This window comes from Strigops habroptila, chromosome 12 (assembly GCF_004027225.2).
Source record: "Strigops habroptila isolate Jane chromosome 12, bStrHab1.2.pri, whole genome shotgun sequence".
Classification (NCBI taxonomy): domain Eukaryota; kingdom Metazoa; phylum Chordata; class Aves; order Psittaciformes; family Psittacidae; genus Strigops; species Strigops habroptila.
In genome coordinates, this window is record NC_044288.2 from 15,718,701 (window position 1) to 15,744,421 (window position 25,721).

A 25,721-nucleotide genomic window follows, 5' to 3' on the forward strand; every position below is an offset into this window, starting at 1 on the left:
GACACCAAGGTCCGATGGATGGCCTCGGGTTTCCAGGCCCTGGGCCAAGGGAAAGGGTAGGGAATCTGGCTCTTCTGTAAGAAAAGCATCCAGGTGAACAAAAAGTTTACCTAAATTGCTGTTGTGGCCAGAAATACACTACAAACTTATGACTACCTGGGATGAGGAGAGTGGATAAGAAAAATTAAAAAAACAATGCTGCTATTATTATTATTACTATTATTACTATTATTGCTGCTATGGAGGTTTGATTCAGGAATGCAATATAATACTCAGTCCATGTTTGTGATGGCAGTGAGACAGCAATGGAGGCGACATAACCTGAATTGCATTTCAAGCTGAAGCCCCAATTGCATTGCAAAGACTGAGACCCCCTTGTCTCTCCTGTGCAGTGTCTTTCAGACTGTTTCTTCCTCTGTTCTTTGTGCTGCTCTGAGTGCAGGGTCAAGCATCCCCTCCCAGTCATTTAGGCTTTACTTGCAAAAACACAAGCATAAAAATATATTTATAGTTCATAGTATCTGTCCAGCAATGACACCACATAAAACCAGCACGCTGAAAATCTGAGGAGTGAATACTTTGGACTCAAGCCTACAAAAGCTTCGAGAAGTTGTTCTTTCAATGTGTCTGATAAAGTCATGCTATGTTTTTATTTATTTATTTAGGGCCATATTCAGACCACCTACCTAAGGCACTGCAGCATGTAAGAAGTCAGACTCCAGTTCTGGCTGAGTGAGTCAGTCTGCCTAAATTAGGATCATCTTTCTGCTATACAATGAGCAGAGATGGGCAGACACTTCTGGAAGCCCGGAGACCCGGGAGTTCCACACTGGCTCCCAAAAGTACCAAGGGACCATGGCAAAATGATACCATAGGTAGGAAGTGCCAGAAGCAACCCCATAAAAAATATTTGGCAGCTGATACTGAACAGGCACCTGACTCTGGGCTTTCCAGCAGGCACCTCTGCTCAGGCTCAGGGCTGAATGAGGAGGCAACACAATCCCAGGAAAGGGATAATTTTCCACAAAGGGCCCCTAATCAGAGTTGCTTTACCCTTCAGTGCCTCAAAGAGCCAAACTGGTCAGAAATACTTTTTCCCCCTCTTCATCTCCTCAAAAAGCTCAGGAAGTTGGGCAATGCTCTCACCTGAATGTACTGTGGCAAAGCGCTGTGACCTCAAACCCCAACCCACAAAATAAAGCTGCAGCTGGAAAGATGAGCAGCGTTGCGGTCAGGCCTGCAATTTACCTCCAAGTGCCGGCCTTCCCTCTCAGCATGGATAAGGTAACACCAAACCTATGAATTCCATATGCAAGCCCAGGTTTTCAGCAAACAGCAACACGAGCTGCCTGTTCAGTCTCCAACAGCAGGGGAGATCTAGCACGTCTGCTGGCATTTCACAACCCAAAAGGGACCTCTGCGGGAAATGCACTTTGCTTTTTCATGGGATAGATACAGAACCTCTGAGAGAGTTGCTACAAAACCATAATGATATGGCATTAACCAAACATAATTGATTTTGAATTTCCTTATACTCTTGGTGGTAGCAGACACTTTAGCAGTAGTACAGTAAAAAGCACACAGGCTCCCGTAGTGCTTTTTTGAGACCAGAGTTTAGGAAGAATCCTGCTATCCAGTGGTTCCAGTAAGCACCTAATGGAATTTTCAAATTCCATTTGGCATAGAGGCATAGAAATTCTGTAGCCAGAGTTTTACAAATCCCACTAAATACCTGCTTGCAGCTTTAGGCACCTTGGTGCTTCAAGAGTTTGGCTTTAGGTCCAAGAATTGCTGAAAAGATTGCTTTGGGTACCTAAGATTTTGGGTGACCATTTGACTCACAAAAATGGATCAGAAGTTCAGAAACTTCTAAATATCCACTTCACGAAGGACAGTATCTTGTTAAGCATCTCACAGTGGCACTTGTACCTTAACTTGCTGATCTAAATATCTGAATTACTCTTGAGAAATAAATTTGAACTGCTAAATTTCAGACAAGTTTTTCATAAAACTTTATTCTTGATCTTTTAAATAAACTTCCTAACCCTATTCACTTTGCTCAATGAGGTCATAAGCCAGCAGTGCTTATATTACAGTCACTTTCACGCTAAAGATTTGTTTGGTCACAAAGAGAACTATAAATTCGTGGAATGAAGGTGGGAAGCAGAAAGGACTAATTGTAACACACAAAGCTTTCTGGTTATGCTCAGCAAACAGTTTGGGCTAAGATTTTAGAAAACACTTTATGAAGCTGCACTACTGACCTAATGAAAGCACGCTTTTTGCAATGCCATGCACTCCTGAAAATCTTGTAATCTGGATTTGGGCCAAACACAAAGCCTGTCTCCATTCCAGTATTAATTATTAGTAGTCTATTTTTATTCTCTACTACTAACATTAATAATTTTCAGATGGCAACCCAGATTAGAATAACCCTGGTGGGTTCCATTTTCTGCATCAGTTTGTGGGTTAATGCTATTAACTCATTTCCTTGGACGTGGAGGAGCTTTGTCCAATACTCATTTTGCTGGAGAAACACTTGGCAGGCACCTCACAATGGACAGTAAGAGAGAGACTTAAATGCTCACACTGGTCTTCTCTCAGTTCAGTGAGATGATGTGCAGCCTGAGATGAAAAGAATCATGAGTTCATTATATGTGAATTTTTCTAACCAGAATATTTTAAATTCCAATATGGTGGAAATTGTCATCTAAGCAGAACTTTAATCCTGAGATTATTAGCACTCCGCTGATATGCAGCTTTGGATGTAAGTTCCACAGGAACAGAGACCTTTCATAATGCTTTGGGGTATTTAAATAGTGGGGTGCCTAACATGAAACATTCGGAGGTGTCCAGATACCTGCAAATTGCTGTGAATACCATTCCTTGGTAATCATGACCTTCTACAACATCCAGATGAGTTCTCAAAAAAAAAATCACTAGTTCTTGGCCTTCATTTACAAACCACAATTCACAAAAACCTGTTCCTTCGTACTCTGCCCAAATCAGCAGAGGACTAAAGTGAAAAAACATCTTTTCCCAACATAACAATAATAAAGGTATCCTATAATAAAAAAGCTAAATTAGAGGAATTTGTTCGGAAATAATATTAGTCATATTAAGATAATAAAATCTTTTGTCATCTGCTGGAGTGTGCATTTTGGAAGGTTGGAAAAATGTCTGGTAAAACTTCATTGCCATACAGTGCAGTATCTCTCAAATATTTCTCTAATCCTAATGTCATTCTTCTCCCCTATGATGCCATTGTATTAGTGACACGGTGGCCAGCAAAGCAGATTGAAATGTAATGAATGCTCATTATCTATGAATATTCATTGCCTATTTGAGTGCTACTGAATGTTCGCCTGTACTGGTAGCTGTGAAGTTTCTGCCAAACAGAATAGCTAAGGTTTTTCTACTTGCATAACGGTACTCCAGTTCCTCTGAGGTCTGGAAAGAAACCTCAGCCCTTCAGAAAGTGGTTGGTCTAACTCCCCAAATAAGAGCCAACTCTCATGGTGGTTGGAGAATTTCCATTTGAACTTTTCTCCCTTATCTGTCTGCCATAAGAAAACAGGGTGGTTTCTTTCACACGAATCTGTATCAAATTTTAATGACAGTTTTCCTCATGTTTTCTTCTTTTTGTAATTTTGGGAGCACAGTTCTGAAAGCTCCTCTGGGAAATTCACAAAATGTGCTCTCTCTTCATCCAGATACTGTTTTTCCATGAATTCATGACATCCTTTTAACAATAGAGGGTAACAACATATCACAGCTTGACATCATTTAGATATTCTGGGGGAAGGGCTGTTTTATTTGTTATTTATTTCAAAAACATAAAGGGCAGCTGCTCATGGGTAGAAACTGCTCCACTTTATCTTTTTAAAACCAAGGTGTCTCCTGCTTCCATTGCAGTATTTTTTCCTTTTTCAATTAGATGTGACACTAGATCACTGATAAGTGACTGTGAAGTGGGAATCCTTTCTAACTGTGGTAATTGGAGTACCCAAACATGACTTTTCATGAAGTATTTCCATGGACATTATGTAACAGCAATCCTTTTTATTGAAGACTAGAGTACTTCAAATGGTATCTCTTTAACATTCCTGCAACATAGCAGCAGCAGTGTTATTACATATATGTTATAAAATAATGTTTAACTAATGCAAAAAAGTCACAAATTCAAACCTCCAACTCCACGAAATACCTGCAGTCAAATGGCAGAACTGAAATTCTGGAATTTCCTTGCCCAAATCAACCATTAAAAATCCACCTCCAAGAATATAATTTAAACCTTGTTTTCATTTAGCTTCAGGCTAAAAATAAATTCTGAAAAATAAAAATTGCTGCAGCCAGATATTCTCAGCTTTTGAATACCTTTCCTTAATAGTTGATTTATGACCCAGACAAATGGAAACAGAAGATTTTCTGCTAACAAGGGCAGCTCCACCTACCCACCCACCCAGTTCTTGTGAAATTCTCAGTAACATCCAAAAAGGAAGCAGGGGTCTGGGCCTGCAGACTGCTACTCTGCTCTGGTGAAGATTAAAAAAGAGACATCAGCATAATTCAGTGGGGCATAATTTAGCTAACACAGTTCTGGCTACCTAAATTGGAGCTGTATGAATCTGAGATCTGCTGTGTTTTGGTAACCTGATGGATCCCAATATTTTGCTCCTGAAAGGACTGTTTCGACCACACAGCCTGACATCCTGCATAATGCCCACCAGAGAACCTCACCCAGCAATTCCTGGGTAAGGAATTACTCAAACCCTTAACCTCTGCCCGACATGCCATACACTTTTTAGGAAGATACCACATCCTGGCTTAACATTTGCGACCTGCAGAGAACCTGCCACAATTTTGGCAACTTCAGTGGTCCCCAGAGCTAAAATCTTGTTGAGATTATATTGGAGTCTTTATCTACAAATCCTCTCAAGTGAAGAACCTTAACTTTCTGGCCCTGTTTTGTCTCTTTAGAGGGACAAATCCTTGAGCTCCATCTCAGTAGGCATCCTGGATTAATCCAGTCCTGGTGTGCTCACTTATATTAGACACATACAGTAAGACCACAGGGCAGCGAAGAGGTTAATATTATACACTCAGTGAGGTCAAGCTCCAAGAACACATAACAAGCCATTATGTAAAAAATTGCCTGAATTTATGAGTCACTGCATTTATGAAGGAACCGATATGAAAAAGACAACTTGGCAAAAATAAAGAAAATTATTTCCAGCTTGAAATTTTGCAATCCTTCAGTATATCAAGGCTCACTTACTGTTATTACTATCCATGTTGTGCAATGTTCTGAAAGTCACATTTTTTCCCCTGTGTATGCATAGAGATGTCCAACAACCTTAGGTATTCTTCCCTCATAGAAAATAAATTAGAAAGCAAACGTAACTCGGAATAACATACAAGATCCCCTCAAGTAGACTGGTAGAATCCTAATATTTTTTTTCAATATTTCCCTTCTAAATAATAAATCAAGCACACCACATTTCTCTATATGGAACAATATGGTGCAGAGAAAGCTTGTGTGTTTATATTTTTCACATAATCACAAAAACATCCTTAAGTGAAGTGCTAAGATATAACAGGTGCTTCCACCCACAGATAAAACAAGTCAAACATTAAAGTTTCTTTGTTTAAACTTGGCCAGCTTGTGAAAGCAGTAGTGTCTAACTTTGGTTAAGAGTTTGAACCTATACATCTAAAGGTAAAGCGTATCAAGTTTTGAAGATTAACCTTCCTCAACTTGCTAATATTTTCCGTTTCTGTCAGTATTCCAACTCGTATTAAAAATTTCATCAACTAGCATGGACACATGCAACACCAAGGGATTCAGGATTGAAATGGCTTAAATGGAGCTGATTGATAGAGGCATTCCCTTCATGACTCTCCACACTGCCAAAAATGCAGTGGTTAATGCTGTGGCAAAGCCACCTAACAGTGCAAGAACCAGGTCACCAAGTCAGATTTCTGAGCATCTTTCAGGAATCACCAACTGGTGTGCCCAGCACAAGCAGCTGAATTCAAGGTGTACAGTGACTGGTCTCAAAAAATCTGTTACAGTCAGACTAGATAACGATGGTACTTAAAGGCAGCCAGTCTTAAAGCTTTAGTTTAAAGATTATCCTCTCAAAATAGTTTATAAGCTGGGAAAAAACTTTCCTATTTTATTAACCTAAATAGAAAATATCTAATCAACCAAGTCACAGCCTAGCAATCATTTTTGCTTTCAAATCTGAAGATTTAGTGGAAAATCTGTGAATGTGCCTACTGTGGTGATTGTGGGCTCTCAGATTGCCCAGAATCAGCAGGACTGGCAAGAAAAGCTCTTTAAATGTCCCACTGCAGATGAAAGAATCTGTCTTATGTACCCAGCTGAGGCACAGCAACTACAACTCTTCACTTACTGCAGGAGGCTTTGCACCTGCAGACAGCAAATGGTCTGAATCACTCATTACCATTATAAACTAAAACAACATTGCAAAAGCTTGACTCTCTCAGGTACCACAATAGAGTGATCAAGTAATCTAGCCATGCACTATCTGTTCGAGTATAAGCAGCCACTAATAATGGTTTTGCTTTATAATGACCTATTTTAGATACACACGCACACAGAGGTTTATGTATATTTTGTATTAAAATAATGGCAGGACACTGCTTTAGAAACCATGGTTGTCTCTCCTTCCATCTGCAAATTCTGATATCATGTCTTACGATTTGTCCCTATTTCTACCCTGCATCTTTCATCTTTCGCTGCTGTTGAGATGACTCAGAACCAAATCACCAGCAAACCTCACCATCACCTAATTCTTCTGTGCTCTCCTATGGAGGAGGAGGAGAAGGAAGGAAAAGAAAAAGAAATAAAACTGTCCCTTTAAAAATCCAAGCATTTAAGCTGCTTGTCAGTCGTTTTCCTGACAAGGCCACTTGAATGTATTCAGGGATATTTGCATAAATGCTCACAGTGAGTTCACCGTGGCAGCTAGCGCTAATGGTACATAAAGTAATTTAGTCACTTCTCTTAGGCATCCTGTCAGGGTGATAAGCACCCCCTCTTTGCCTTGTTGCATATTAGATCATTAGATAATAAAGTGTTAGAGCATGCAAACTGACAGGGTCTCGGGGACTATCATTTTTCGAGGGCATTGCATTCTGCCAGTAAGGAAAAATAATAGAGAAACTGATGCTGCAATTGGCTTTACATTGTTGTAAAGCATTCAAAGATTTGGGGGAAAAAAAGAATTTTTACTTTGCAGCCATATGAGAGTTTTAACTGGAAACTTTGCAGACATCTGCAGTGGTGGACTTCATGCTGGTAAACCTGAAGAGAGTAGTTGCAAACCCTGTCAAAATTCTCTCCTTCTATAAGCTAGTCACTTGAATTCCATTGGAAAGATTTTGCTTTTAAAATTGACACCCTGGGATGAACTACAAGCTGAAATGTATTTTACTGGTTGGGGCCGATTGGCTCTTCACCGTACATCTTACTATATATGTACAATTTAAAAAGGTCAACCACATTGGCTTTCTGGTTCACCATAAATATAAAACAAGTGAAGATCCAACTATTTGTGAATGAAAAAGTGATAATTATTGAAAACCACAGATTACTGTGGCTTACCCTATTCATACCACACAGAGACGTATGAAATAATTGGCCTTTGCCAGCTATTACTTCTGAAATATAGAGATATTTATTTGAAACATGCGCTTCTTAAGAAGCCCACTGGTTTCAAGGAGGACAGTGTGTGGAAATGAAACCCTGATCTAGGCTCCTAGTCATATTCAGAGACACAAGCTACGAAAGGAACTTTCATTTTACTGTCTGACAAGAAAGATATAAATAGAGATGTGTTGAGTGTCCCAAAAATAATCTAGGCTACCTGCTAATGAGATGGTAAAACCCAAATGTGGAGACACCAGGCTCCTGAGTGGCTCCAGAAGTAAAGCTTTCTTTCCAGTTTTTTGGCACCCTAAGTCTCTTTTAGGTGTCACATGAACTGCAACTCTGTGTTTAAGAGCAGAATGTCCCAATACAACTTTGTAAGGAAAAAATAAGCTGGATATTGTCTGACTAAACTAGGCAACCAGCACACCCTCTTGCTACATGCTCTCACCCCTTTCCCCAGTCCTCTCACAGTCAGGCATTCATCCTTATTGCAGTCAGATATTTGTGTTAAAGAGTTAAACATCTAAAAAAGTACACGGGAATACATTTGGTCAAGGGCATATTATAGTTAGATCCCAGCATTTAAAAACCTATGATCAGAAGTTGCTCACCAGAGCAATAAACCAGAGACAAACTAGCCATTACTATGTTAGCTTCCCATTTCACCGTTGACAGATACTGCTCAGGTCAATCTGTCCTTCCCCTGAGGGAGGCAGAAAGGCTAGAAAGAGGAAAGGCAAACAAACTGTCTCTGCTACTTACATTTGAAGATACTATCCGAGATAAAAATCCCAAAACTGAAGAAAAATAACATACTTTGGGACTTAAAGTAAAAGTAAAAATTCATTTCAGTGGAGGCAACTGTTATCTGTTCCAATGGGTTTAAGGTTTGTGGTAATTGCCCAAAATTCAATAGTATTAAACCTAGTTGAGACTTTTCCTATCTTTGTTTTCATTCGGTTAAGTGGTTTAGACATCTGATATCAACACTTAAAAGAGCTACTGAATTTCTTTTTAATTCTTCCCCCCATCTCTCGGATTCAAATGTGCATAGAATGCCCAGAGAGCTGGATTGAAGGATTTAGGTTAAAAGAAAGGCTTCACGAAGCCTTTGGGAAGAGTGCAATTCCGCAGTGTGGATGTTGCTATTCAAAAGTAAGAATTTACTAGTAGTTGTTTTATGAGGTTGCTCAAGAGGTGCCTGAGAAAGTAGAATAGAAAAATCACCTTTCCCACAAAATGCACACATGGAGATGTTTTGCAGATGTTGACTTTAAATGTTAGCACAGTAACTAGGGTTTGTATAGATATGTAAGCATAGCATTATCTTTTTTTTGCTTCTTTTTCCTATCGGAATCCCTCAGGTACTAGGACTGCGAACGATAATTGTGGTAAAATGAGATGCCATTACACCATGTGTGGGAATAAGAACATTTATGTATGAGAACGTAACTATTGCCTTGACCAAAAACATGCACTGAGAAAACTGCGATGGGGAGAGAGAGGGAAAATAAATAAATAAATAAATTGGCATCTACTTTAGTAGGAATATAAGTAAAATATAGAGGTGCTTTTTTGAACGACTAGACTTAATGGAAAGATTACAAAGTTGAACAGAGAGAAGTTTCCTTTTGTAATGTTCTGCCTTCTGCTAATTAATAAAGCAGAGCTCATACATTCCTTACAAAAATTCAGCAAAAAATTATGACAGTGGTTTATTAAATTAGGTTGTTGGCAGGATGAAAAAAAAAATTCTATAACATGAATTATGGCTGAAAATGGCTTATAGCCTACATAAAAAGTTAGAGCGAAATAAATACAGATGTAAGTTATGTTTATATAATGAGAAACGCTGCTGAGCTAAGAATTTTAGGTTAGTAAGTGTGAACTACAGACCCGATTCTGCAAACACTTATCAATACCCTCAACTTTACTGACACAAGAAGCCTCATTGATCCCAACAGGACCATATGTGTGTATAATCTTAAATGTATGCATAAGTGCTTGCAGGCCTGATGCCTGAAAGCTTAAACAGAATAGAAAGCTATTTCCACAGGAATTCACTGAGTAGTAGAAACCCACACATTTGCCCATTTCTCAGTATTAATAATTTCTTTTAACATATCTAGTTAACATTTTTCTGAGTGGCATTCGCTTTCCCACAGAAAATTTTATCTGGTTTCTTCAAACTCTTTGGAAAAAATCTATTTAATTATTCATCAGATCCTTGGCAAATATTTGTGAAACAAACCAGCATAAAGGACTGGTGCCTTCTACACTCAACTACTTCAATGGAAGGTGAGGGTGCACATCTTTTAGAGGGAGCAAGCTCCTATTGAATTTAGGGTTACAAACAGCTTTGAAGACAAAGAGCTATTCTACCAAGCTGGAACAGGGAGAGGGGAGTGAAATGCCCTCTGGTTTGGTTTTGTTTTTCAGTAGTAGTCATCAGCTTTGAGGACAAAGAGCAAAACAAAACATTAATCAAATCCAGATTTTTTAAAGTACATTTGCACTCAACAACTCCCATTTTAAGCACCTACAGTCACCAGCAGATGTTCTCTTCCAGGACCAGCTGATTTTACGGAAAAGATTACTATCCCCCAAGTTGCTTCCAGCCATGTGCCCCCATCCCACCCTTGCTGGGGTTTACCGTCCTTTCAGAAACGCCAGACAAATTGCCTTGCACCATTTCTCCTTCAATCATTTCAGCAAAATAAGTTAGATTGGCAAACAGTTATTATTTAAAGGGTTTAATTCAAATGAACTTCTTTGGACTGAAGGAGACTAGGGAGCAATCAGACAACCATCTTAGCTGGCATTTCCATGGTGGAGAATAGCCTGCAGCAGGGAGGACAGACAAGCGGCTGTGGCACACAGGGAACAGCAACTTTCTCAGCTGGCACAGCTGAACCCAGAAGAGAACATTCATCCATGGCTTGAGTAAGCAGATGGATTTCCAAAAGGGCTCTGCTTTCATTTAGGGCAATTCAGAGGAACAGCTGGATCTCCTAGAGAGCTCAGCACCCTACAGATAAAAGAAATCCCATCCAAAATTTGGGTGCCGAGCACTTCAGAAAATATGCAACATGCTTGATTTGCATAGTCAAAAATCCAGGTGATCTGGGAAAGATCAGACTCCAATTTTGGGTGCTGAATAGATGCAACCAAAAAAAGAAAAAAAAAAAAAAGAAATCACCACACTTCACTGACACACAGGACAGACTCTGCACCATGTTTGCTTACTGGTTTGTTATTGCACTACATTTAGTGCTGACCTACTTGAAAAATTCCCCCTTTAGTCTGAAAGCCAGTCTCTTTGAAATATCCAGTCCCAAAGGTATAAACTGTTACAGGACAATTTGAAACTGGTAGCCAGAGACACAAATCAAATAAATCCACATTTAAAGTAGCAGTGCCAACCAATGAAAATGATATGCCTACCATGTTCCAGATAAGAAGGCGTACCTTCCGAGGGATCAAGTCTTCGAGCTCTCCGCCCGTGCTTGGAATTGTTGTGTACAAACATATTGTCCGACACTGCCAACACATGGCCATCAACATTGACTGTTGTAGACACCACAACCTGCAAGCACAAGAGCAAAACGGAGGAAAATTTGGATATATATGTATGTTTTTTAAGAAGCACAGAGTGTAATAAACTCAGTTAAATAAATAACAGCTGGGAGCTGTAGAAAATTGCATAGCTATTTCGCATAATAACTGGTGCTTATGCTGTACAAATCTAACAAGAGATGCTATTGATGAGTGGGTCTTTGGCATCGAAAGCTTTTGATGCAGTTTTAAGTCAAATTGCAGAGTTTGTAGCTGCATGGCAGACGGCACACTGTTAACCATCATTTTAACAAGAGGATCTTTATTAAGTATTTTTTTGCTATATACAAGGGCAGCTGTGTTTCACCCTAAATTATCCTTCAGTTTCCATGCTGAAGTAGATAGAGCTGTTGACATTGCAAATGAGAATCGATTCAGAATAAAAGAAAACAAAAGGGTATTTTGTGAAGTTGTGATGAGAGTTGTTGCATGCCTCCCCCCTTCCCATCTCGACTGCTCTCCCCTCAGTACAGTCACTACAGGTTGTTGGACTTGCCCAAATTTCTCCCAAGCTCTGTCTTAGGGAGTACATATAGGTATGTTTGTGTACACACACACGCTTGACAGTAGGGTCTTGATCTGGAGAACACAACCCTATTCATCCAGTGTTAGAATTATTTGTATTTCTCAACTTATCTCAGTGTCAACACTTGGGATTTGGTTTGAGGCGAGGGGAGGGAGACAGAGAAGCGCTGCCCTGGAGGCAGGATCTGACATTTCTGCTCCCTAGAGCAGCTCCGGGTGGGAGAGAAGCCAGCCCAGTGGGGGCAAACGGGAAAGTCTTTGGTCCAGGGTAAAAGACCCAACTGCTCAGAGGTGTCCAGAGGGACTCCTCAACCTTGAGGCTCAGCAGGCACCATCCTATAGGAAATCCCCAATCAGGCTGAGCACACCCAAGCCATGAACCATCATGGAAGAAACAGGGGGATGCATGGGGCAAGTCCCTGGCAGAGCTGTAAGCTCATCACTCCAGGTCTCCTCCCACCCTGCTCAGACCAAGCAGCCTCATAGACTCCCTGGCTTTTATTCAGACGTCCCTCCCATAGTTTTTTCCCAACAAAGTATGGTATTCCCAGGGTTTTACCCCAGCCAAAGATTTGGCCTTCATCTGGCTGCTGGTTTGCCAGGAGCACACATCGCCTTCAAGAACTTCGACTAAAACAATAAGAAGAAATGACCTACACTTCTCCTTACATTAAACAGGGAAAGGGATTAAAAACTGAAACCCACAGAGATATGTTTATTCATGCGACCTCTTACAACCAAATATAATAATTGTCTGTTAATTGCAGTTTCAGCTCCCACCTCATGCTTCAACATGTGAAACAGCAATCAGCAGCTCCTGTTTAATCCACCTATTATGTTGACTAATTAACTTTGCTCGACAGTTTATTTCTTCCTCCATTATCAGCCCCTGTCAGCCGCAAGCACACTGCCGCAAAGGGGAACCTCAGCCCTTTTGATTGATCACCGATAGATTGACATGCAGATTAATTTAATTAGAATCACCTCACTTGAGAAATGAAAGACAATGGCAAGGGGGCTAATAGATCTGCTCTTATAATGAGGCAAGCCTCCAGAGCCACGGCAGAGGATTTCTGATTTATTTTGCTGAATTCCCCAGTTACTCTGAAAGGCTCTCGCTTTAATTGTTCTTGGTTTTGAGAGGCTTTAGCCTCTGAAGAGGTGAAATGCTTTACAAGGATTGGCAAACATTGCTTCAACTCTCTCAGGAAGCTGCTGCCTCTCAAAGTTGGTCAAATGGGGACGCTTAAAGGATCACATACAACAATTCAATTTCAACACTTGAATCGGATCTAAACAAAAAAAAAAGTTAAAGATTTTCCAGCTATTTGACCACCAATTAAAATGCTCAAAAATTTAAAAGTAAGCAAAGCTGCTAAACTGCCCACAGCTAATCCCAAAATCTTTGTCTTTAAAAAGAGGAATACAAAGAGAATAGTTTACATCTAAAGGATCCTAAAATCATCCCTCAGAATGGCATTCCAGGCAATAGAGTTTTGTGCATGTTTTAAGTGAAAGATATTAAAATACAGAATAAATGATTCAAGAGCTCTTCCAGATGGAAATTTGGGAAAAAGAAAGCACCAAACGCTATAGGTAAGTTTTTCTGAAATCAAACTATGGGGGGAAAAAAAAACCCAAGCCCTATATATAAAATTCCAAAAGGGATTTCAAAAGTAATTTATCCATTGCATTCCTGAGGGATAGAATAAAGTTTATGATATTTTCAATAAAATATGATCTTATAGTAAGTGGCTCAGGGTTTGCAATCTTATTTGTGCACTTGCAACCATTGTAAATTCTTTGCAACTGGGATTTTGAGCCAAATCCTTAGCTGGCATTGCCTGTCACAGCTCCATGATTTATGCCAGCTCCTTATCTTCTTTTGTGGGTCTGCTGAGACGCATGTGAAAATTAACTCTACTACAATTAATAACAATGGCTGCAACGTAAAATATTCTCCCCAATCCTAAAACCATATATGTAGACACATATTTACCACTGAAGCAAATCACTCCTGTGATGAAACACAAACCTTTGAATGTTTCTAGAAACAGCATTCCAGAAAAATAACAGGTCAAGGATAGTAATAGTAAGGTAGGTCTCAGACCTGTGAAAATTGTATATATAAGCAGCTGTCGCTATACACGCACCTTTCTACAGAAAAACTCGAGGAAACAATCCTTGTAAGGTCAGTTTTATGTGAGTAAATCTACGTTTAATTTTTCCCCTCTCAGGTTTCTGCAACTGTTGATGTAAAATATTTTGAATTACTTAACAGTGTCTTCCTACCTACCTCCTGAACAGAGGGTTTGATTTACTGCTAAGAGACCACATTGGTGTGGTTCTTCAGTGTCGTTAGCAAAAGCAACTATAAAAGGAATCCCCAAGAGAAACTGTTTGAGTCTCAGGAAATGCAGAAAAAAAAGTGGTTACTCTTATGTATCTGTCTGAAAAAAAAATGATTATTCATAGTGCACCTGTAAGAAGCAGCACACACTTACTACTCGATTCTTTAACTGCAAAATCTCATTAATACAGGAATACTAAACATACACTGCACTAATGAAATATTAATGTCCCTAATTATTATCAGAGAAAAAATATACCTCAAATATTGTGTGCCACAGTTACATACTTGGATCACTACAGAGCACTTACATACTTACAAGTTCTACTCACATTTTTTAATCTAAAAAAATACTACACTCTCCTCATTTTGATTTAGAAATGACTGGGATATGTTCAAGTTAAAGCACATGTAAAAATTTTTGGAGAAATCATAAAATTGGGGGGAGGGCAGAGCCAAAGTATATGTGGAATGGGCACTGAGGCATCCTAAAACATAGACCATAGCAAGAGGGAAAGGCACACTATACTTTAATAAATGATTAATGAGGTGCTGACACATTAATGTAAGCACAGGGACAACCAGGCCTGCCAAATCTCAAACCTTTCCAAATTTTGTCAACAAAACACAGTTTTAATTTGGGACAGGCAAACACGGAAAATGATTTTGAGCTTTAGCTTTAGCCCTTCATAGATTCTGATTTAAATCCTGTATCAACACCAGGGGAGACATTGGTATGAAAGAAACACATCGGTTTACAACTTTCTTCAATGAAATTGGCACTATTGACTGCATTAACATATCACAGCTCTGTGAATTATTCTGCTTGCCATTAAATAGTTCAGTTTGTGAATACTTTGGAGCTTAGTTTAAAAAATAAAATATTCAGAGACCAGGAGCCTGGAGATCAAGCTATTTATCCATGTTTAACACTCGGCCTGTTTATTTGTTATAGTACCTCACCTAATATATCAAAATTAAGCATTGCACGACTCCTCATTTTTAACCACAGCCCATTAAGCTTTGTTAACTGATTAAGACATAGCATGTTGCTTGGGCTTTCAATTTTCTCCCATGTATGGTGAGAGAGCTGATATTTTTGCAATGTCCCCAACACCCAGTGGCAGAGAAAATCAGATTAAGATGATTTTCAGGTCTGAAGTGTGTGATAGCATTAAACCTGTAACTCCAGTGTTTGCTACTCTTCTGAAAGCTATGCAGAAATGGCTTGAGCAGCGTCTTTATTTTTCTCACCACTTGGTGATCTCTTCCTACAATGTGTTGACTTCTTTATTCTAGTAACAAAAAATCACTCTTGATTTAACAAGACACTTAAAAAAGTGTCTAACTTAAAGCACATAAGTACAATATATTCAGTAATTTTGCTCACGTGCTCAAGGACAGGCTGGGCACTTAATTACCTCAGCTCTCACTGTTTTTTACAGCCTTTTTTTTTTTTTTTTTGCCTTTCTCTTCTCTGGGGATGGAGCCTTGCATGTCCAAATTCCATTATCTGGGATTCATGAAGCATCATCTCTGTCTCTTATGCAAATTTGCAATAAGACACAAGTGGCTTCAGTTCAAACATGAGTGGCAGCGTCCCATGGAGGCAAACTAGCAGCCTAGGCTGAGAAAGAGGTTGTGGTAACAGAATCAAACAGCATGGCAATTTCTAAGTGACTTTCAAGGTTTTCATAATAAACGAATGTTTGGGGTTTTATGCAGTGACTCAGTCGGAAAAGTTTCCTCTAAATTAAAACTTGACATGTGTCAGTTTGCAAGCAGCTGTCTAAAACAAGAACAACAAGATAACTAGGGCACCTGGGTTTCATTAATTACAACAACATACAAAACTGTTCAGGTTGTATGAATGAGGGTTTAGTGCTGAAAAATCAAACCTGGGCAGAGTTCACCCATGATACCATCTACTTACTATTATTATTATTACCACTAATTGAGGCACTACAGCCCATCCCGCCAAGACTGATGACTTATGTGATGAAGAATGCAAAACCAGACCAAGCATTTATTCCATGGGGTTTCTGGAATAAAAAGGCAAGTTTGGACAAAGGTGACAGTACATGGTACCACCAAATATTTTGTGCAATTGGCCTGATGAAGCACAGAGGTGAAATGATTCTCTCAAGGACAAGCAGGGAGTCTGTAGCACAGCCGAATACTCAACTGTCTTGAGGCCCTGCACAGTACTTGACTTCTCCTCTCTGACTGTCTCCTTCTGCTAATAGAGACACAACTAACACAGCCAGGGCCAGCACTGCTCCAGTGCAAACTTTTGTTGGCACTCGACACCTCTCCATTTGTCACGTCCCTGGACATCTCAGACATGCAGAGAAATGCATTTCCTTCCAGGCCCACAACTGCTTTTTAAGTTAGGCTTATCATAGTACTACATATACATGTGAAGTTCAGGATAAAACTTTCTAATTCTGAATGAAGCTTCTCACACAGGTTGTCTGAATCAACACATACCCTGCCTCTTCCCTGAACTTTCTTAACCTCTCTAATACCATACGATAATCTGACAACTCCCTGCTGCAGGGAAAAAAGAGTACAAACTATTAAGAAAGGAAACTTTCTGCAGGGCTGATCCTTAGATAGTGTCTGGAAATAAAACTTACTCTTATGGGTTTTAACCAGAACTTTGACATAATTATTAGAGACCTTGTAAGTCACCGGCAACATTTCAAACCTAGCTGATAGGAAACCCTCCACCGACTTCACAAGGGCCCAGATTTCAGTTGGTTCCTATGCAACATTGTCTCAAACATCTAGGTGCATCATAACTACTATGTGTATGTTTAGTCCTTTTCACCCTAAGAAATGATAAATGAAGCCTGGTCTCGGTAGAGTCTGGCTGTTTTATTTTAAGAAGTCTATTGCTAAAAAAGCAACAAGTTCAAAATAAAAAAAAAAAAAAAAGAAAAGAAGAAATAAAAAGGGAAAGAAAGGCGAAAAGGAAAATAAAAGAAACAAAACCAGCTATTGTAAAACAATAAGCCTGGGCACTTAACAGAATGCTGCAAGCTTCAATACCACCCTGTATTATAGTATGAGTGGTTCGCTTGGCTGAAAGTGATTAATTTCTTGAAAATGCTAAGGTCACACTAATTGACATGACCTGTGTAATTAAGCAGTCTCTGTTTACACGTGGAAAGCTCAACTGCTGTGAAGCTGGGTTTGTATGACAGAATGTCTTTACAAGTCAAGAGATCAACAACCTTTCCTATGTCCTACCTACTCGCTGACACAGGCTCCTGATTGCTGTTCTGAGAGAACACGCAAAGGCATTACCATATGAAAATCAGCCTCAAGCTTGGACGAGCACAAACCCAGCAGAGTGTACATGTTGTGAAGCAAGCTCTGACAGGCCCCAGGGGTGACTGCTTGGCCTAAATCCCTGTGCTGGTGAGAGTCCTTTTTCCTCTTTCTCTTTCAGTGATAATGCCCTCTTGAATAACAGCAGAAACGTGACGAAGGGAGGAGTGTGGCGTGAGAAGCCAAGGGCTCTGCCATGCTAATGCTTGCTCTTATACTGATTAATTTAATCCCTGTGGCCACATCTCCTCACTTCTTCACTTCTGTGCTCAGAGGGGCAAATAACACCCTTCTGCCTTCCAGCATTGTTGCAATTAAACAGTTCAACAAAGGACATATGTTCTACATATAAATAATGCCATTTACATAGCATTTAGCACTTTTATTTAAGTGCAATAATGCTGAAAAAGAAGCAAATAAGGTCTTGAGCTACTGCAGAAGGCAGCTGTCTTTTAGAGTTGTCTTCCTCAAAAGATCCATGTAGTCTACAGGACAAATCTCCCAGTTCTTCCTCAGAATCCTGAAGCAAACCCCCTCTGGCCGACTCTATCATGTTTTCTCCCTGAGCCACATAGACTCCTCCCATCAAAAGAGAAGGTCCTTTGGCTCTCTACCCCATAGTTTTATTCAGCACATGCTCAGGTAAAGCATTATTGGCACAGTCAAAGGACCAAAGTTGGAGCAACTGTTTCTCAGCATTGCCACCACACCAGTCTGCTGCCAGCACTGGGGAAGGCAAGTGCAGACCATCTTCCCAAGGGACAGTGCTGTACCTGATCCCAAATGTAGTTATGGACATAGATGTAGCATAAAAAATTGTCCTTGGTGATCTGAAGCTGTGTTGATATTATAGTTCCCAAGCCTCACTGCCATATGCTGCAACAGTGGGGAAATACTAGCCAAAAGCATCATAAGAAAGATACACCTAATGGCAGATTTTTCCAAGTGCTGACTGCAGGGACCTTCATCCCATTGATGCACATTTATGAGTCTTTAACGTTGCTGAAGAATAACTGCTGAAGAGTAGTCTCGAGCCTGATTTTATTAATTGTTTTTATATCCTCCTCTACCCCTTCCAATAAACATGGTGCTCATTTGGTGGTTGCATGAAGGCAGATAGTTCCTCAGGCAGAAAGGAGCATCTCAGAGCAGGGTAGCCTCATAACCTAAAAGAACAGTGAGGTCATTTTGATTTTTCCTTTTCATGCTTTCATTTCCCATGGAGATGACATTATCCTCATTATTGTCCAGAGCAAGAAACCCCAACTACTTCCTGCCAATTCTGCTGTGACAAGAAGTCCTCAGGCAATATTTTGTGAGCTTATGTTTTTAGCATCTTCCAGTGAGTTACTAGGTTAGGTTGGGTCAAAGTACTTCTGTCCCTAATAGCTGCTGATTTTTAAAGGAAGAAGCATGTTCAACTGACCTGGAATCGACGCATGTCTCGAGGATTTCCTGCATTTTTTAGGCAATTTTGGTTACATTTGAGGAAAAATTTCAAGAAGAACCTGTGGAGAAAGAGAAACGGACATTAACATCTTATAAACAATGTGTAGTAGTACTATGCAACATCTGCACATTTGCTCCAACAAAGCCTTATTTACATTAGTATTCAGACAAATCCTCCCACCGATCATCGGAAAAGGGAGCAGAGCTTGCATAGGCCCCAACCCAGCAAAACATGTAACCATGTCCTAAACATTTAAGCATTAAATTAATATATCTGTTGTGTTAGAGACATTAAAGTTTGCAAAGTCAGTCCCTCTCATGGTGAATGGCCAGCCTTGCTGTGCTATCCATAGCAGCAAGGAAGGAAGAGGCACATATTTCAGCACAGCCAAAAGAGGACAGAAAAATGCTAGGCAAGAAAATTCCCATATGTATAAATGGGGTTTTGTTTTAAAAGTTCACTGTTGCGTTCAAATTTTGATGGAATACAAAAATTCTCAAAATGTTCCCTACAGTAGAAATCTCTCACAAATAAACCCAGTTTGTGCATAAAATGAATGCTCAAACAGTGGCTAGTAGGAGACTCAAAACTCTGAGAGGAGAAGGGGGTAAGTGTTGGTTAAAAGACTGACTTCATGGAAAAATGAAATATTTTCTGTGCAGTCTATTTCCTGACCATGCACAGTTCACTGAAGTAGCTATATGACCCTGACATATATCTCTAAGAAAAGACATTGCATTTTACAAAGCCAAATAAAAAAGCAAACATTTCACTGAAAATATTTCCTTCAGTGTTATGCATCAGTGGACTGTAAACTCATAAAGACAAGTCAATGAATAATAGTGGGTCTCAGATTCCAGGCTTCCTCCCTGAGAGCCAAAGTTTATCAACCTTTTGTCCAAAATAAACTACAGAATAAGGTCTCCTAAAGCTCAGCCATACAAAATTTAATCCTACAGCAAGTTTAAAACCCAGCACAACCAGACAGAGCAGCATTACATTTTCAATAACCATCCGATGACTAAGCAGAAGCTAGTCTGACCTGTTTCCATATGCAAAATCGGGGCAGTGAACTGTTTGATCTGTTTTACTTTAAATCAGAAAGTTAACTTTCACAAGCATCCACCTTCTAGCACCCAAACTGAATACAAGGTCAGCCAAATTTACACACACTTCCACCCAAAAAGACAAAACTGCAGAGTAAACAGCTTCAGAAAATCTCTTCTTGATGAGGAGCAGTTCTTGCTCTGCTCTAGTTGTGGTGCTGCCCCTCAACAAGGCAAGTTTTGGTGCTTGCTCCTCCATGCTAAGAAAATCATACTAGGCAAACAGCTGCAAGGACAAATTGAAACTATAAGGGACTGTTTTCATTAAAGTAAGGCGATGAGAAGGCTTATAAAATATGATGCATAGGATTATCAAGGACTAGATCTCCTGAAAAAGGAAGTCCCTTCTAGACCTGTGCTCCTAAATAAGAGCAAGCAATCAACACAAAACAATCAGCAGCCACACTTGAACAGGGGTTTGGAGACACTATGTTTGTTTACACTAAAATAAAGAGCAGTGTAAGCCATTACATTTTCTCATCAAGCAGGTTCTGATACTCAGTAACAAAAAGTTGGTGCTATTTGTTGTACATGTGTGTGTCTTTTTAAGCCTCTAATGGCCAGCTGTGACAGCCCAATTCAGATTGCGTAGAAGAAGCTGTCAGCACAAATCTTGGCATCTCAAATCCAGACAACTGCTTGCCACCAGGCGAAGGTTTGTACTTGTGCCAGAATGGATTCTGAGAGACAAGCAAATAGGGCATTAATTCTGCCAAAGAAAAAAACAAAAAGCGGGGAGAGTTCAGGATCTTACACTTCAGATGATGGCTTTCCTGTCAGCAGCTCGTCATTTAGCTCATGAACTATGAAGGGCACGGACATCAGATCCCTCTTGCCCTAAGCTGGCCCTGTCATGCGAAATGCTGGCAGGATATGGAGATCACCCCTCCGCTCGAGATGGCTTGCTGAAATAAAAAGGCCGGCCATCTGTTGGGAGGCAAAGACATCCCTGTCAGCTGGTGCCTACAGCCTTGAACAGGCCCTTATGTGGCAAAACCTCTCAGAGCCGCTTTCTCTTTGGGGAGAAGCCAGCGCTGACCTGGATTTGCCGGGGGATTTTTGGTGGCTTCACTAAGCGCCGAACACAGCAGCTGCCTACCCGGTCTGGTGCAGCCCTGGAGAAACACCTTGGACCCAAGGGGAGGTGGGACACGGAATAGGTAGAAAAATCTGTGTGGAAAGACAGCACCAGCCGTGCAAACATGGGAAGCGCCTTCCCGGTGTGGCTTTGTACAGCACACTAGTGCATGACAATGGGAGTTGGTGGGTTGACTCAAGGGGTCCCAAAAGAGATGGAAAGCAATTTGTTTCTAGAGAAACACTGGGCCTTCCTTTCCGTTAAAAAGTCTGAGCTAATGTCAGCTCAAAGGCTTGGAAAATCATTATGACATACAAGAGTTGGCTTTTGGGGTCCTAAAACTCTAACCCAAAGTTTCGAAGTCTAACTCCATTTGCACTGTGCCATCTCCCCCAAATTCCACAGAAGCTTCACCAAAATAAACTTCAGAAGAAATGAATCTCATCTATTTAAACCTATCAAAAAACCTCAGGCAGGCAAGCAAGCAACCAAACAAAACATCCTTTGAATTAAATTAACTCCAGAAAAAAAAATTAACTTAAAAAAATAACAGTATTTTCAGAGGAACTCCCAAGACCTCAAGCTTACACAGACAAGCTCACTCACTGCATTTTAAGTAAGAAGTCACCAGTTTACAGAACACATTCTGCCAAGCACCGTATTTTTATTCAACTGAAAGACAAAACAAATTATAGGCTGCACTTTGTTTTGGAACACACCAGAGCTGGAGTCCCTCCGGCTACGCGAAAGCATCCCACGCTCATCCAGGCAAGAGCCGAGCAGCTCCTGAGCTGGCACGGCACACGCCGGCTGACGGTCTCTCCTGGCTCTGGCAGGAAGGTGGATGCAAACAGATTAAGACAAGAGTAGAATGGAGCAGTTTGATTCATGGGGTTCAGCCCAGTCTCTCAGTCCCTGTTTTAAACCACTTGTTCAGGTGCCGCCTTCACCTGGATCCAATCCTGCCAGCCTTGCTCATTAGAAACACTTCGCTCTGCAAATATTTCAGATTTAGATTGACAGGACTAGCCCAGGAGAAGTGCCAACAGAGCCGAGCTCTTTGTAAGCATAAACCTCCATCCCCATTTGTTTGCATCTAACTTCTTCACAGTAGGTTATTTTTTCAGTTCTAACTTTCTCTGCATTTGGCAGGGCTGTATGGCATTAATACTAACCACAGAGGATATATAGCATTAATACTAACCACCAGGGTCTGAAATTCATTCCCAAGACGAAAAAAATGTGCAAAACACAAGAGTGTCAATAAAATCTTCAACTTTAACTCTCTCTCCAAACTTGTGTGATTGCTGAACACCAGCTCTTCTGCCACACAAGACTCAGTCATCAATTATGCTTATTGCTACCATTGAAGGTTTATTTTTTTTCTTGAATCAAACAAAACATATTTTCTGATTCCCTTCCTGACTACTAACATCCCTGGTGTGAAGAGCATTTGTGCATATGGAGCAGAGAAACACAAGCCAGCTCCATGCAAATCAGCTCAGGTCCAGAAACATCCAAACTTTTATAAAGCACTTGGATTTAATGACTTACATCGCTATTAAATCATAGCACTCCATGCTTTACCCCTTATCCCCCAGAAACATAGTTAAAGGGTGTGCAGTTTTGGAGAAAACCAGTAAACTTTAGCTTACATTTAAGCTGCTTTACCAAGCTGCTACTTCTAACTCCTGACATTGGCTCCCTCCTCACTCCTGCTCCTTCCATCCTCTGATTCCCCCCATTCAGCTGAAGGATCTATTGAGCACACTACCAGCTGGAGGTCACTCCACTTGTATAAAATACTCCCTGCCATTCATTGCTGCCCATCATGTCCATCACATTTCAAACCCTTTGGCTTTGTGTAATACCCTCCCCAGCAGCACCAGCTCTTTGTCACTGCTAACTACCACCATGATTTAAATTAAATAAATACACAGCAGAAATGGAAATACTAGCAATAAAGATGTAAAAGGATTTTGCCCTCCTACTTTTCTTGCCACTACAAATTAATACCCATGTTTATTAAAAATAAATGAAGAGTTAAATTAAAGAAAGCAAGCTCTGACATGATCTTGGTTGGTTTTTCTGTCACTCCCCTGAAGGAAATTTAAAGGAACTCAAACACGAAGGCTTAGCAGTAGGATTACTTGCCATTGCCACAATAAATATGTCTGTGGAAGGAGAAAAAAAAGTTGGAAAGAAGACCTGCTGCATTCCTAATGCTGAAGAAAAGCTTGTTTGTTCCCGATACATTGGAGAAGTTGTTCAAGAACAGTTCATCCATGTGAAAATACGACAGCTGTCATGCTGCCAAGGTCAGCCAGACCAGTGGCTATCCAGAAAGTGAGTGCCAGTTATACAACTTAAACCTGGCTAGGGCAGACAAAATTGACAAAATGCACCTTTTCTGAGGTATAAACACATTTGATAGAAGAGGGCAACTTTAGACTCCTGGCTGAAACACAGCAGTAAGTATACGTGGGTTTGCAAAATTAGCAAAACCAAAACACATGGGCCAGTGCAATAACTAGCAACTGTCCATCAGATAAAAGGATTGCATGCCCATTCTGTATGACATACCAATTCAGCAGAGTACTAAATATGTGCATAAATTTAAATACACAAGCAGTACTGATGGAGACAAAGGTACTACTCACACACTTCAGTACCTCACAGAACCAGCTCTGCTGCCAGCCTATCTCCTTTCTTTGGTTATCATCCCAGCAAAAGATGATGCTGGGGATGTGATACTACAAATATAGTTGTCTCAAACAATACCTAATGGGTATTACAGTAAGTTCTACTGCACCTACTGTTAACTAATTCTAGGTAGTAATTTGCCACTAAAATAAAAATATAGAGAAAATGCATTTAATGCTATTTTATTTGGAAAAGTAAATAATCAAAACGCACCAATGTCTCCTTAGAAATTTCAGAAGGACAAAGATAACTTTTTCCCTTTGAAGTTGACTCTTCTAATCAAATCTCCTCTTTTAAAATGGAATTTTCCCAGCACTGTAGAAATTAAGCTAAAATAAAGCATTGGGTTTTTCCTTTAACAATAATTTGTTTACTTTTCCACATTTTTAAACTTTACTTGAAAGGAGAATTTTTTTTTATTCCACTCTGCCAGAGAAAAATTGTCAAAATAATGGAATTTCCTACACTACAGAAAACCTGAGCTTAGCCCAGCTCTACTAATAACTGCAGAAAAAAGAGGGAAAAAAAGTTACTTAGCATTTAAGGTATGAAGATTCCCATATTCTATCAAGTCTATTGTTGCAATGGTTTATTTTTTGTTCTTATTTGGGTTTGGTTTGGTTGTCGGGTTTTTTTTCTTGCAGACCTTTTCACATACAACTAACTGGCCATGTCAGGTACCCTATTCACAAAAGAAAAATTGAGGCTTATACTGATATTTACCAACATGAGTCTGTGCATGGAAATCAAATATAGGCATGGGGAAAACCTCCTATTACCCACATGTTCCCAGCTGGATTTTACTTGGCTCTTTAGTCAATAAACAGCAGTAGCTACCTTTTGTGGCATTTTTACAACAGAAGATTTATTCTGTAGAAGAGAAGTTAAACACCAGATACAGCCATCTAACTCTCTTCTAAACATAACCTTCTTGAGCTGTCAAACATCCTAATTAAGAACAAAAAAAATTCCAAATCTGTTGTCCCTGGATTTCATGTTCACACTGATTTAAAATAGAAGCAGAATCAGACCTGTATTTTGCATTTATAGGACGTTGAAAAATCCAATAGGTTAAAAACAAAACAAAACAAAACAACACAACACAACAAAAAAAGTCAAAACCAAAGCCTGGCAAATTATTTATTTTACTAGAAAATATATGTCTTCTTCCTGAACTGCAGAAAAGGTCTGAGAAAGGGAACATGACATGGACAATAAGCCTCAAGCAGTCAGAGTCTATTGACTGAGATTCTTCAGGCAATGCCATAATAGCAACAGAATAGTCTACATTATTTTTGTGAACTTGCTCTGACTCCTGGAGCTAGCATTGCTTCGGTTTGCTATTATCAATACAGTAAATATTCAGCTCAGCACAGCAAATAGCTGAGGAGGCACCCACATAATCACCAAATCAGAAGATAGGACTGCCCAAAACAGCCTGAAATTACTCATCGCTCGCTTCAGCAAGTGTTCCCAGTCACTTTTCCTCAGGTCTGTGTGTTCTGCACAGTGAAGCGCAGCATATCAATTTTTCATCCTGCATCTTCTGGATTTCTCTAGTGCTCTGATACCGAATTATAATGCAGCAGAGAAATTTAGAGCAGTTTGGGAAAGTGTATTTGGCATTTTCTCCCATCGGTGAGTTAAAATCCCAGAGAGACTGTTTTGGTTTCTTCTCCCAGACTTTTAATAAGAAAAGAAAGAGATAACACTACCAAAAAACAACATCGCAAAACAGAATTAAAAATAGTCCAGAGGCAGGGTTGAGTGCTCAGTTTTCTGTAATTTAATTTTGCCCCCAGGCCCGACTTTTTAATATTTTTTTTTCTTAAAGTAGCGGAAATCTGAATGTTCTTATATTTCCTTACTTGTGCCCA

The 25,721-nt window shown here is 39.9% G+C and overlaps 1 protein-coding gene across 8 annotated transcripts in view; it reads right to left on the reverse strand.

The window, feature by feature from the left end:
* Positions 1–25,721, reverse strand: part of EBF1 (EBF transcription factor 1) — a 280,201-nt gene that overhangs the window by 86,518 nt on the left and 167,962 nt on the right. For 5 of the 8 annotated variants that reach the window (XM_030503667.1, XM_030503663.1, XM_030503662.1 and 2 more), the window contains exons 7-8: positions 18,934–19,015; positions 11,126–11,267 (exon numbers count right to left, since the gene is read on the reverse strand). In XM_030503667.1, coding sequence (XP_030359527.1) covers positions 11,126–11,267; positions 18,934–19,015 — 224 coding nt within the window. The remainder of the gene's footprint in view (positions 1–11,125; positions 11,268–18,933; positions 19,016–25,721) is intronic. The other 3 variants (XM_030503666.1, XM_030503664.1, XM_030503660.1) reach the window with 1 other exon arrangement.